Source organism: Erigeron canadensis, chromosome 7, assembly GCF_010389155.1.
Source record: "Erigeron canadensis isolate Cc75 chromosome 7, C_canadensis_v1, whole genome shotgun sequence".
NCBI classification, from domain to species: Eukaryota; Viridiplantae; Streptophyta; class Magnoliopsida; order Asterales; family Asteraceae; genus Erigeron; species Erigeron canadensis.
Window position 1 is genome coordinate 2,014,742 of NC_057767.1, and position 13,332 is coordinate 2,028,073.

General features: G+C 32.1%; 1 protein-coding gene across 1 annotated transcript; it reads left to right on the plus strand.

Moving 5' to 3' along the window:
• The first annotated feature begins 326 nt into the window (after positions 1-326).
• On the plus strand, positions 327-6,837 carry LOC122607494. The gene is made up of 11 exons (XM_043780474.1): positions 327-602; positions 1,175-1,477; positions 1,631-1,708; positions 1,789-2,333; positions 2,516-3,136; positions 3,222-3,376; positions 3,966-4,144; positions 4,285-4,418; positions 4,511-4,842; positions 4,925-5,028; positions 6,306-6,837. Exons 2-11 carry the CDS (start codon positions 1,192-1,194, stop codon positions 6,374-6,376), a joined length of 2,505 nt encoding a protein of 834 aa, XP_043636409.1. The 5' UTR covers positions 327-602; positions 1,175-1,191; the 3' UTR covers positions 6,377-6,837.
• The last annotated feature ends 6,495 nt before the right edge of the window (positions 6,838-13,332 follow it).

Genomic DNA, 13,332 nt, shown 5'->3' on the forward strand with positions numbered 1-13,332 from the left:
ATCGAAAGTTGAAACATAATCTCATTTTAACAGTGACTAGAGATGTTAATGATATGAGTATCAAAATTTTAGATTATACTAATTTGATAATTTCTTACTTCGAGCTCGAGAATAACCTTAGTTATTATTATAATTTATATATAAGAAAATTATAACATTTAACAATAATGTTTATTGTGTTGTTACGGTGACGGTAGCATATGATTATAATGTTAAAGACTATAATAAATATAATTAATATAAAATGAGGTAATATAGTTAATTTAACGATGATGATATATAAGGACATTTAGTTAAAAAAAATTGTAAAAATGAAGGTAATTTCCGAGTAGTATTCTTGTATTTAAATTATTGAATTACTACCCACAGGACTGCCCCGAGATCTATAGACATCATCGTCATCAATCAGAACCTAAAATCCGGCCATCTCACCGGAGAAGCTGTTCAATTACATTCCCCCATTTTGTTGGCATTTGCCCCTACCCTGCTTATACACAGATAATATTAAAGGCGTCTTCTTCTTTGCAACATTTTAGGGTTTTTGTGCTTTCAATTTTGCCTCCACACTTCCACATCCATCCATCCATCTGTCCAATCAACAAGTAAGTATCTCTTCTCCTCTTTGATTTCTTCATCCCGGGCCCGTTTTTTCAGACCCATTAGACCGTTGACCACCATTGACCGATATTTGGTCCGATCCTGCTTGATTCGTATCGTAAGGGACCAATCCCGATTTCGATCCCTAGGTGTCATTAAAATTTTCAAAGGTGTGGAATATTAGATCACTCGAATGTGAAAAAAACCTTTTTCTTATTATGGATCAAATTGTAAGTTTATATTATTACGAATGCTTAAAAAGTTGTTGTCATGTAGTAAATTTTTTAGGATTCCATTGCATTTTACGCAACTGATTAAAAAAAATTAATCTTTCTAACAGAAATTTCCATCATCTGTTCCATATATGAGTAATATAGAAGAATAAGATATATTAAGTAATTAGAATTCTCTAAGCCCTTACCTTACCTTATACATTTTACTTCCCTGCTATATAATTCATAGACGTATAATTACATTATTATCAATCCAACTTGTTATTAGTAATCTGGAGTTCAATTTGAAACTACATTTCAATCTTTCCTATACTTTTGTATGATAATAATAATAATTGTTTCAGATCCATATTGAGAGGCAATGAATTTTCTGGGGTTGCGGTCTCAGTCGTCAGCGACTGCAGCTCAACCTCTACCATCACCACCACCGTTGCATAAGCACCCTCCCACTCCAACATTAGAGGATTTTGTATCTTCTGCTGCTGCTGCTGCTGAACAACACGATCCATTCCCGTTAGCCTCTTTTGCTGTTGATGATTATGCAACTGCTCAGGGGGGAACTGCTTTTCCGCTCCTAACTTCTAAGCCTCTTGTTGATAAACATATCGACGTTTCTCAACAACAAGGATGGATCACCATTCCAACCAGTACTCTCTCTCTCTCTCTCTCTCTCTCTCTCTCATCACTATTGTCTTCTTTGGTTTACAGCCCGAATCTGGAGTCTCGGGTGATTTTATTAATGTTATTTGCATTGTCTTTCTTTATGTTGAATTATAATTACTGTTCAATAACTTTTGCAGAGGAGCTTCCTGATAGTTGGGATAACGAGCCAGATATGCTATCTTTTAGATCTTTTGACCGCCCTTTTGTTTTCCCAGGTATACCCCCCCCCCCCCCCCCCCCTCTCTCTCTCTCTCTCCATGCATAAGCCTTATTGTTATTTTTTTTTTATTTCCAGGAGAACAAGTTCATGTTCTAGCATGCTTGTCTGCATATAAGCAGGATACAGAAGTTATCACACCCTTCAAGGTTGCTGAAATGATGAGTAAGAATGGCATTGGCCGAAATGCCAAAAAGCAAAATGGTGAAATCAGACATGGATCTTCACCTGCTCCCGAGGTGGCTTCTTCAAGTTCTAATGCTCATGATTCAGATGAAAATGATAGTGGCAAAACTGAACTTCAGAAGGATTTTTCCACCGGGGAATCTCTTCTCAGGATGGAAGATCACAGAAGGCAAACTGAAGTGTTGCTACAAAAATTTAGAAATTCCCACTTTTTTGCGCGGATTGCTGAGGCAGATGAGCCACTTTGGTCGAAAAGAAAACCCCATGAAACATTTAGAGAATCAACGGAAATGATTGGTGGAAAGTTCAGTGCATATGATGATAATAAGACCCTTTCGAACGCTTCAGTTGATAGAGAAAGTCTTGATGCTAGTACCTCAGGCGGTGTGGCAAGAAATGGGTTTAAATGTGTTTCACTTGCTAATGGAGATATAGTGGTATGTTTTTGAAAGTGGTATCTTTAAGTTGTTTTATATACTAGTTTGTCAGGAAGAGAGTATGCTTTGGTTAGTTATATAGTGGTCCTTTTATAGTCATCCTCAGTGCTGTACAAAGTATAGTATTGAAAGGATGTGTGTGTCACTGATTGTATCCCATTTTCTTGTTTGTAAGGATGCAGGTGCTGTTACAGTTAAACATTGGCTTGGAATGTTTAAAAGAACCTGTCTTAGAAATTATTCAGTTTGAAAAACATGAAGTGAGAAGTGTAAATGACGAAAGTTCAAGTTACTTGAATCAGGATTCTTGTGGAGATCTCTTGAAGTGGTTGCTTCCTTTGGAAAATTCTTTGGTTTCTCCGTCTCGTTCCATATCTCCCCCGCAATTGAGCTCCAATTCAAATATTCGTAGCACCTCTACAAAGATGAATCCTTCAGGCTCATCTGCTTCTCCCATTTTTTCATTTGGCCACTTTAGGAGTTATTCTATGTCCTCCATTCCTCCAAACACCGTACCACCAGTTTCACCCATTAATACCACATCAAGCCTTGTTGATCTAGAAGATCAGGATCACTTCTCATCTAATAGTTCTGGGAAAGATGAAAAAGGAGAAGGTGAAGGACTTCTGTCTTTCCGTGGTGTCCCACTGGAGCCAGAAAGGTTTTCTGTTCGCTGTGGACTAGAAGGTATTTACATCCCAGGTAGACGATGGAGGAGGAAAGTTGAAATAATACAACCTGTGGAGATCTCTTCTTTTGTTGCTGATTGCAATACAGAAGACCTTCTGTGTGTTCAGATAAAGGTCTAAACGTACAACTTTTGTCCAGGAACTAATTTTTGTGTCATTGGAGATGGTAATTAACCAATTTACATTTATTCAAATGCAGAATGTTTCTCCGGCACATCTGCCAGATATTGTGATATATCTGGATACAATAACAATAATACACGAGGAGGCTTCCAAGGGTGGACCTCCTTTGTCTTTACCAATCGCATGTACCGAAGCGGGGAATGACCACTGCTTGCCAAATTTAGCCCTCAGGTTATTCTTCTCTCATTTTGTTATTTGCGTATCATGCCAATTTTAGCTGTTAAATTTTTTTTGTACAGAGTAGATCTAATATGATCACTTTACCACAATTCCCATTGGTCTTGTTCAGTTTACTAATTTTTTTGTTGGGCTACTGAACTTTGAGGTTCTGCTGCTGTGGGATCTCTGAAGAGTCTAATCCATGACATGCAAGGGTGGGGTTATTTTCCTATAATATGGTCATATAAGTATGGTGAAGTGGTGTTTACTGCTTTGTATCAACCTTATAAGTCATTGGTGAATAGATATTTACTTTCTTTGGGTTGTTAATACGTGAACATAGTTACTTTTTCATTTAATGGAATTTCTATGGCGGTAATTACTATATGTCGGTTACTTGATATATAAATGAATTCAAGTTTTAGGTCCCCTATATCATATAATTTGCAGCTTGATTTTAAGAAATTTTCATTTTGTAACTCTTTTTTTAATTCCATAAAGGAGTAGGTGGTACATTGTGTTTGTGAATACTGGTGAATAGTAGACTAGATCTTCCACTATATTGCTTCTTTTAAATCATTGTTTCGACATCCTTTGACAGGAGAGGGGAAGAACACTCGTTCATTCTGAAACCAGCAACATCACTGTGGAGGAACAGCAAGTGTCAAAGCGAGAGAAGACATCGATCATCAAGTGTTCATGTCCCCTCTAATGTAGATCTTGGTTTACTGCCTGGTGATAAGTATGCTGTTTTAGTGTCATGTCGATGCAACTATACTGGTAATTAAGATTACTACTTTCTGAGTACTGGTAATTAAGATTACTACTTTCTGAATACATAGGGCCGTTCTTTAAAAATAGAAGAGAAGAAACAAAGATATATAATGGTATATGGCTTGTAACACATAGTTTGGATGCAGAATCTAGGTTGTTCTTCAAGCAGCCAACAAGTTGGCGACCACGTATGTCAAGGGATCTTTTGATATCTGTTGCATCTCAAATGTCACGGCCAACTCTTGGTTCAGATGACAGAGCCCCTCAGTTACCTGTTCAGGTCTCAATTTGATTATAATTTATAAACACAAAACATGACTATGATTAATCTAAATAAATGGAGTTCATGATAATAAAGTTAATTTATTTTAGGTTTTAACACTTGAGGCATCAAATCTTACATCAGAAGATCTAACTCTAACAGTGCTTGCTCCAGCCTCATTTACTTCTCTTCCTTCTGTGGTGTCTCTAAATTCCACACCCACATCACCCATGACCTCTTTTGATGATAGAACTGGTGGTGACAATAGACAGAGTATTTCCTTCAAGGCACTCACTTCAGCATCTAACAATCAGAGACACAGTCATGACAATGTGCCTCAAAGCAGCTCCTTCAATGATCAAACAGTTTCCATCACTGACGTGCTTCCAAGAAGTGATCTGGGATGTACACACTTGTGGTTGCAAAGTAGAGTTCCTTTAGGGTATACATACTTATCTTGTTCATCACCTTTTTAGTTTGAGATTTCCTGGATGATTTATGAAATTAGTTTTATCTTGCACCAGGTGTATTCCTGGTAGATCTACGGCGACCATCAAGCTTGAGTTACTTCCTCTTACTGATGGCTTAATTACTCTAGATTCTTTACAGATTAGCGTTAAGGAGAAAGGTATGTTCATCAAGTTCTTATACTGCATATATGTTTATTATACTTCTATATCTAAAAGCATATGCACAATTTGACATAACATGGTATGTAAATTAACGCCATTGCATGGCTATGTATGATGATTATTGGTTCAACCATGTAGTTTGGATTTAAATTTTACTCGAAATGAATTTTGCGTTTGTTTAGACAACCCCATAAATGAACACTAGCAGTTATTCTGCGGTTGGAGGGGTGATATTTCTGTTGGGCCACATTCAAGTACTCAACCTCATGGTATACTTCGTATTAGAAATTGCGTGGGACACAATTAATTGTATATCTACATGTGACAGAACCTACATCCTGTGATTTTATAATCCTTTTTGATTAAAGACACCCCACCATCACAATTATGGGCGAGTATGGGTTGGTTAGGCCCAAAGTCGAACTCTTTGGTAAATGAAAATGAAACGGATCCGTGTGTCAGTTAAGAGATGGATCGGTTACCACTTATCGGTTAAACATGATGGTTCGGGTAGGTTTTGGTTAATAATGGAAGTTGCATAAAGAGAGATCTAATAGAAGCATAAACATCAAAGAATTTTTGTCTATTCAAAGTTTTGAGTATTTGCATGCTGTTTGTTACTTCCAATCAGGCATTGTCGAACTAGCAAGAACCACAGGTTTGGATTCACCATATGTTTGTCGCCATTAGTCTGTTAGGGTTGTAAAGGTATAAAACCTAAATTTTTCGAGAACCAAGAAGCACATATAGAAACATGTTTCAAAGGAACGGAAGCAAGGAAGAGTAAGAAAGTAAAGGGAAATCTGGAAAAGGGGGGCACATGGGTGATGGGTATTGGTAAGCACACTTCTAATAGTTATAAAGCAGAAAAATAGCATGTAAGTTATAGTCGGTGAGTTTGGTTTCTAATGGGTTGGTAATTCCACATAACGGAAAATGAACCGATGTAGTTAGTTAATCAACAATAAACAAACTGAATCATCAGTTTTTCATTAATGGTCTGTTATGATGTGTTGGTTGTTATTAAATGTTACACCTTTCATCGATATGAAATGAGTCTTGTAGTGAGCTCTTACTATCTTGCTATATTGGATATATGCATTGTGGTCCCATGGCAAATTTCTTGGTTATTTAATGCGTCATTGTTTGACGTAGCCCATATCTTAAACATGTTCATGAAGAAATTAAATATGATAGTTGTGTAGATAAAAATACTGGGAGTTTTAAGTATGTTTGGATGAGACGGTGATGTGGTTTCATTCTTTGACTACAGGTTTAACCTATGTTCCAGAGAAGTCCTTGAAGATAAATGCAACTTCAAGCTTAAGTACCGGTATTATCTAAGTTACAGGAGTATATACAACTTGGTGCTACACGTGGTGTGAATGGTATGCTTCTTTAAAGGTGGTGATCAGATACTTCCTGTTGGCTTTGCCTATCAGATTGACTGTATCACTGAAAGAAATGGATTATATAAAAATGTAATGTTTTTGTATTATCTGAGTTTTATCTCCAAATCCCTCTGGTGGACCCATGTGTTTTGCTAGTGTGGGTATCATTTGAGTTATATGTAGCTGGTGACCAAAGGAAACAACGGTAAATACCTGAATTGGGATGGTGTATGGAATCCAAACAAGTAGTACTTGTACATTGCTCATCGACTCATGTGTGTTCATTACCTTTTTCGTTAATATCTATTGTAATCATTACATCGAGTTATGAATGTAAACAATGTATTTTGTAAGATTCATCTTCATATGAGTTATAAACTTATACTTTTATTACATGCTTAACATTTATAGAAAGTCAGACTCTTATTCCATATTTATACACTCTAATAATAATCTCCAGTCTAATCTTTCACATTTTGTTTAATATTATCGTTTTTGAGCTCAAATTGTTTCCTTCAAAAGTGGATTGATAAGGGTGCGGATGGTTGGGAAAACAACCTTTGTTTTCAATTTTTTGTTTTCCAGAATACATGGAAAAACATAAAGGTTTTAACTTGAATGCAATTAACTGCATTATTTTTTTTTTATGAAGTTACCTTTAATTATAATTTTTTGTAAAATATCAATCATCTATATGATATATCTGTGTGACTACATTTATGAATTTTGCAGTCAACCGCATATTCGATTTTTCCAAACATAAAACATGCTTTAAATATAGTTTCTAAAAGTATTTCTAAGAAAATAAAAGAACTATGTTTTTTTATTTTTTAATGAAAAAATTGAAAATACATTTTGTATGGTTTTCTATTTTCATTTTCCATCTTCTCTTCTTTTCATGACGTCATATCTTTAACATATTTTTTAGTTTTTATAATAAAAAATGAAAATAGATTTTTATAATTAAAACACATTTTAAAATTTTTATTTGTTTTTCGAAATGAAAAACCCCTTTCATTTTCTGTAAAATTAGAAAAAAAGAACTAGAAAACATTAATAGAACGTGTCCAAAGTTGTTCGTTTTCCTTAGTTGCAAATTGTCATGTTTAAGATAATCGTATATAAATACTTTTAGGTAGAAGAGTGTGCATGAGAGATGATGGTATATGGGGAACGGTACACTATGGTATTGCGGGCGAAGATCGCCCCTCTTTAGCTGTAACCCTGTTTGAAGCACAAAAACCAAAGACACAACCGAAGAAACCAAAACCGTGGGTTGCATGTCCCCTGAGTTTATTTCAGTTTGTAAACCTTTTTATCCGTTAGAGGTTTATATGGTTGATCTTTAATAAACACTCAAAGTCTAAACCTAACTAGATCTATACCCGGTCGTTGCCCGGGTTAGAAACTATATATATATGTTAGAAACTATAGATGCAAGTTATTTTATGACCACTTATTTTAGGACCAATCTTAAGACATGTGTTTTTTTGTAACTTACACACCACCATGATCATCTCCGACCACCATGATTTTCCGACCACCGCGTCGCCGGGAAGTCTTAGTATTTTTACAAAAAAAATTCTTGTATATCGTAGTAGATGATAATGGTGGTGTATAAGTTACAAAAATCACATGTCCTAAATGGTCTTAAACTAAGAGGTGGTCCTAAAATAACCCACCCCAAAAACTATATATATGTATATATATATATATATATATATTTAAGAGTACACAAAACGTGTTGAACTTTATATAAAAAAATAAAATAAATCAACAAAAGTGTAAATATCCAACTTTTAATACTAAAAGGCATAACATATATCTAATAGGATAATGACGGGTTGAATTTTGTTGCATTGTCGGGTGTCGGGTTTTGTACGGATCTGGTCGGGCTTTGACCCATGCTCATGCCTAACAACGCTATCGCCACCGTTGCCATCCGTCACAACACCACCGCTACCACCCGTCACCTATGCTGTATTGCACGGGTACCCTTTTAGTATAATAATACAATGCATATATGACTTAAACTATTTTTACTTTTGATTTGAAATTATAAGTTTAAAACCTCATTTTATGAAGCCTTTCTTTCTTTTTATATGTCTCAACCGATAATCCCACGCAACAAAACTAATTTACACTTGGCACAAAGATTTTTAGATGAAAATTACTTTACGCTGCTTTAAATTCTTTCCTTTTTAATGGTTCTTCAAGTCTAACACCATTTTAATTTCGTTAGCTATGTAAAATATTTAAATTTAAATTAAAAAATTAAATACATGTCGTAATTAGAAAATATATTTATATAACATTAAAAAATTACCTTATTTACCAAAAGTTTGACCTTTAATTTTAAAGGCTATGATTGTTTTGTGTATTATTTTAGATAGCTTAAGAGAAAAAATATATCTATGGGACTAAGGTGTTCATAGAAATTTACCCTAAATGGATATCGAAGCTTGAATGTATATATATATATATATATATTTTCTCATTATAGCATGACCGACTGGTTACCAAGTAATTTAAAAGTTTTTTACCAAAAAATAATAATTTCTTGTCGGTTTAATATAGGGTTTAGTGCGCCGGAATGCAACTAACTATGTCCAGAAAGTTATAGTGTGCAAGAACTAACGTTTTTTTTATTGTATGCATAAACTTAATAAAAAAGTTTAAATCAAGTAACTTTTTGTGACCGACCAATCAAAACCTTACACGTGGCATGTTCAATTTATTTTTTTTCACGTGATAGCTTATATGGGATGCCACGTATACACATTGCATGATTTGAATATTTTTACTAAGTTTATGCATATAATAAAAAAAACGTTAGTTCGTGCACACTATAAATTTTTGGGCATAGTTTGTTTCATTCTCGCGTACTAAATCCTTTAATATATTATATAAACATATGGTGCCCATAACAGAAAAGAAAAAATAAATTATCTTCAACTTTGTACATTTTTTTATAATATAATATATATATAGTCAGTTTAGAGTTGTGATATCTAGACGCGGTAACCCATCAACTTGATATTTTGGGTCGGTTTGACCTTTTGGGTCAGTAAGTTAACCCGTCAACCCAAAAATATTTAAATTTTATACAATGTTGATAGTACATCGACCCATCAACTCATTTGATCTAACAACCTACAATCCATTTGACTTAAACTTAAAGAGCAAACCTCACTTTTTACACATTGAATGACCAAATAAAAAAAGTTTACATGGGTATCACACATTCGACCGGTCAACCCACATTACTCAAAATAATTCATTTGATCCAAAAGCAACCAATTTGACATGTCAACGAAAAATAACTCATTTGACCTAAAACAATTCGTCTGACATGTCAACCCATGTATTAATCGAGACGATTGGGTCGACTCAACTTTGGTTCGGGTCAGAAACTTTTCAACGTGTCAACCCGATCCTAATAGAACTTATTTATAGGTCTAGGTAAAATATTATACATAAAAATAACTGTATCAGATATATAATATATAAAATTTCAACTATCATACTTTATTGCATCTTATCGATAGCAAAAGGCTATAATTATCAAACTATTATTATTATTATTATTTTTATTATTATTATTATTATATATTAATGAACTAATGCTAATTTATAAACTAAAATTTAAAACTTAATTTTTTATTTTTTATAATAAATAAAAAAGTTAAAAGAAATTTTATTAGATAGTGATATAACTACACCAACTTCATAATTAATCGTTTGTTGTTTCGGGGGATTTTGTTATTTTCATTTTTGTACATGGATAAAATTGAAGTTTTATGTATATATAAATTTGGTTGAAAATAGATGCATACAACATGAAGACTTTGCATGCTTTTTACGAAGACAACAAGTGTAGAAATTGACTAATTGTTATGTTACCATTAATATAAACTATAAATTAAATAAAATAAATTAGTTACCATGTTTAAAAAAAAAGTTTGACTTCAATTTTAATGGTTAAGATTAATTTAACTTTGAATTTCAATGATCAAGATTAAATGATAAATTTATTTTTGTCTTTTTGTAGTGATAGCCATATATATATAATTATAACAAGCTCTTCAAGGAAAGCCTTATAACATACAATGTGACGTATATAACTTTTGTTCTTGCTTATGGGAAACATATTGTTGTGATCTTCCGTACCTTTTTCTTAGTTTTACCGAAGTCTCATGAGTCGATCACTACTTTCCCCAAAATTATGTTTGTTTACTTGTTGCCACACTAAAAAAGTCAGACATATATATGCTTGGTTAATTAAAGAATCTAAGGGCATACATACCAAGATGTTTCCCCAATATGTTAGCAAATATAATGAAGAAATGTTAGGATGCAAATCCAGACAAGCTTGGAAATGGATGAAGTTGTGAAACTACTAGAGTCTATTGATACCAGAGGCCATTGATACCAACAAGGGTGGAAGTTTAAACTAATGGGGCAAATAAGAAACCAAAACAGCATGAGTAAATGAACCAAAAACCAAAATCAACTGTCCGAAAGATACAGACCATGACCACGGTAGTCCCGTCTACAATCAAGTATCTGAGACCAAGAAATTTAGTCACCGAGTAGTAACCATAAATATTACTTCATATTTTCACAATTATCATCTTTCACTGGTCAAGGAAAATTATCAATCAATGTGATAGATGGAGAAGCCTAGTAGAATTTTGAAACTTCATTCAAGATTCCCATTTTCCTCTAAATGGACTAATGGTAACTATCACTACTGTTACACCATTTGAAAGTTCTCCAATGCATTTCCTTGCTTAATTAAGTAAAAATCAAGCTACCAATAACTTCTTCTTTTCTCCATTAAATTAAAAAAACTTGACTGTACTTTAGATGATGAATTGACTCTTGTCTTGTTTCAACTTCATCCAATTCTTAGACCAATGTTATGAATTATCAATGTTATGAATTCTCCATGTAAAGTCATGGATCATCAAGCAGGTTATTTGAGATATTTTAAAAATATTTGTATTGGTATTTTAATTTAATTATATTCCAATAAAAACTATTTGTGTTGCTTTTATCACATTAATATGTTAGTATCGCTAATTCTACCCTACGTGTTAATTCAATTCCTGTTTATAGAAATTTTTTTCCATGAACCGTGTATAAACAAGAATTAACATGCAAGGGTAGCTTTAGTAATACAAACACATAAATGTTATAAAAAGTCAACACGAGTAGTTTTTATTCGAATATAATTCAACAATGTTTAAAAATGTCCAATAAATATATATTTTGTAGATTTCTTAAATTCCTTACTTGATGATCTAGGGTTTTTCATATGGAGAATTCATGATTGAAGAACTAAATGAAATTGAAACACGGAGAAAGTTGACTCATCGTCTAAAAACAATCAAGTTTCTTAAATTTGATGGAGAGGAGAAGAAATTAGTAGTATCAAGTATATTGGTTTCTTAAAACAACACCACAATTTTGTAATGTGCAGAAACATTTTTGCCATTGACCCAATTAGCAACTCATGGCTAGTATATATATATAATAGGTGTTGTTTATCTGTATGATGTATAACTGTTGCTCAAAAATATTTACTTGTAATGAGGGATTGAATGAGACATGATATTAAAAAACGAATGAAAATTAACTAAACCACTAAAAATTTGCTAGACCACAATCCTATCAATGACATTGAGTGTTATAATAGTTTTTTTTAAATTGTCATGACAATCTTAATCCTATATAATGGCTACATTTAGAATGATCTCGGACCTAGAAATAGTTAATAATTTATTAATAACAAGAGGAGCATATCATTTATTTAGTTATAGAATTTCGCCTAACTAGATAAATTATATAATATATAAACAACTTTATAACGGCATGTATAAAAATATTCAATATAACCATACGATGATGAAAAAATATATTACCTATTATTAAAAAATACAAAAAAATAAATCAAACAAAATACAATCAATGAATAATATTATATTATATTATATATATATATATCTAAAAATTATACATATGTAAAGGTTTACATTTATTCAAACAATATATTTGTATTTAAAAAAAATGATATATAAAACATAATTTGAACTTCTAGCTAAAAGCAAATGTTAACAAAATCATATAACTAAAATATTAGTTTTCTTTATACTACATAAACAAATCAAATTGAAAATAAATTATCATCTTGAAAAAAAAACCTTATACAATTATATATGAAATGATGTCACTTTTAAACAGATATAATATAATGAATATAAAAAATTTAAAGCACAATCAAAATATATATAAGATTAAACTTTACCCAAATTAAAACTATAACTGTTTTTGAGTTGGTTTTATTTTTCATAATTTATAGTTTTTTGTACGTAAAAATGATTAGAATATTTAAATATTAGATAATTCCAAAAATGGGAACAATTTCGTATATTAAAAGAATGAACTTGTTTTAGTAGATTTTTATAAAAATAATATTGATAGTGATTTTCTGGATTAAAAAAAAAGAACTAAGCGATACAAAAAAAAAATAGTTTTAATAATTATAAAATGTAATAGATTGGATTTTAGATAATTTATAAATAATAAAGTTTATTTTTATAAAGATAAAAATGGAAATAGAAAAAAAATATATAAAAGTAAAAATATAAAAGGGATAGAAAAGAGAGGAGGGAAAAATATAAATTTAAAGGTTTTAAAAGATGTCAAGTGTATCACAAATCTTCTCTTTTAGTTAGAGGATTGATGTTGAAATCGGTAATTTCGTGTTTATATAATTTTTTTGAAGGGCCAAACATGTAATTTATTAATGTATTATTTTGAAATGGTATAAAAAAAAAAACAAAAAAAAGTAGGTGCATATATAATAAGTAAGACCAACATAAAACTCAACCATGGTTACTTTCA

What these genes read in the sequence shown, in the direction of transcription:
- LOC122607494 (XM_043780474.1), top strand. Translation starts at nt 1,192, where the DNA reads ATGAATTTTCTGGGGTTGCGGTCTCAGTCGTCAGCGACTGCAGCTCAA. An exon ending in TTGCTAATGGAGATATAGTG is followed by an intron (nt 2,334 to 2,515) that starts GTATGTTTTTGA and finishes GTAAGGATGCAG; the next exon opens with GTGCTGTTACAGTTAAACAT. An exon ending in GATTAGCGTTAAGGAGAAAG is followed by an intron (nt 5,029 to 6,305) that starts GTATGTTCATCA and finishes CTTTGACTACAG; the next exon opens with GTTTAACCTATGTTCCAGAG.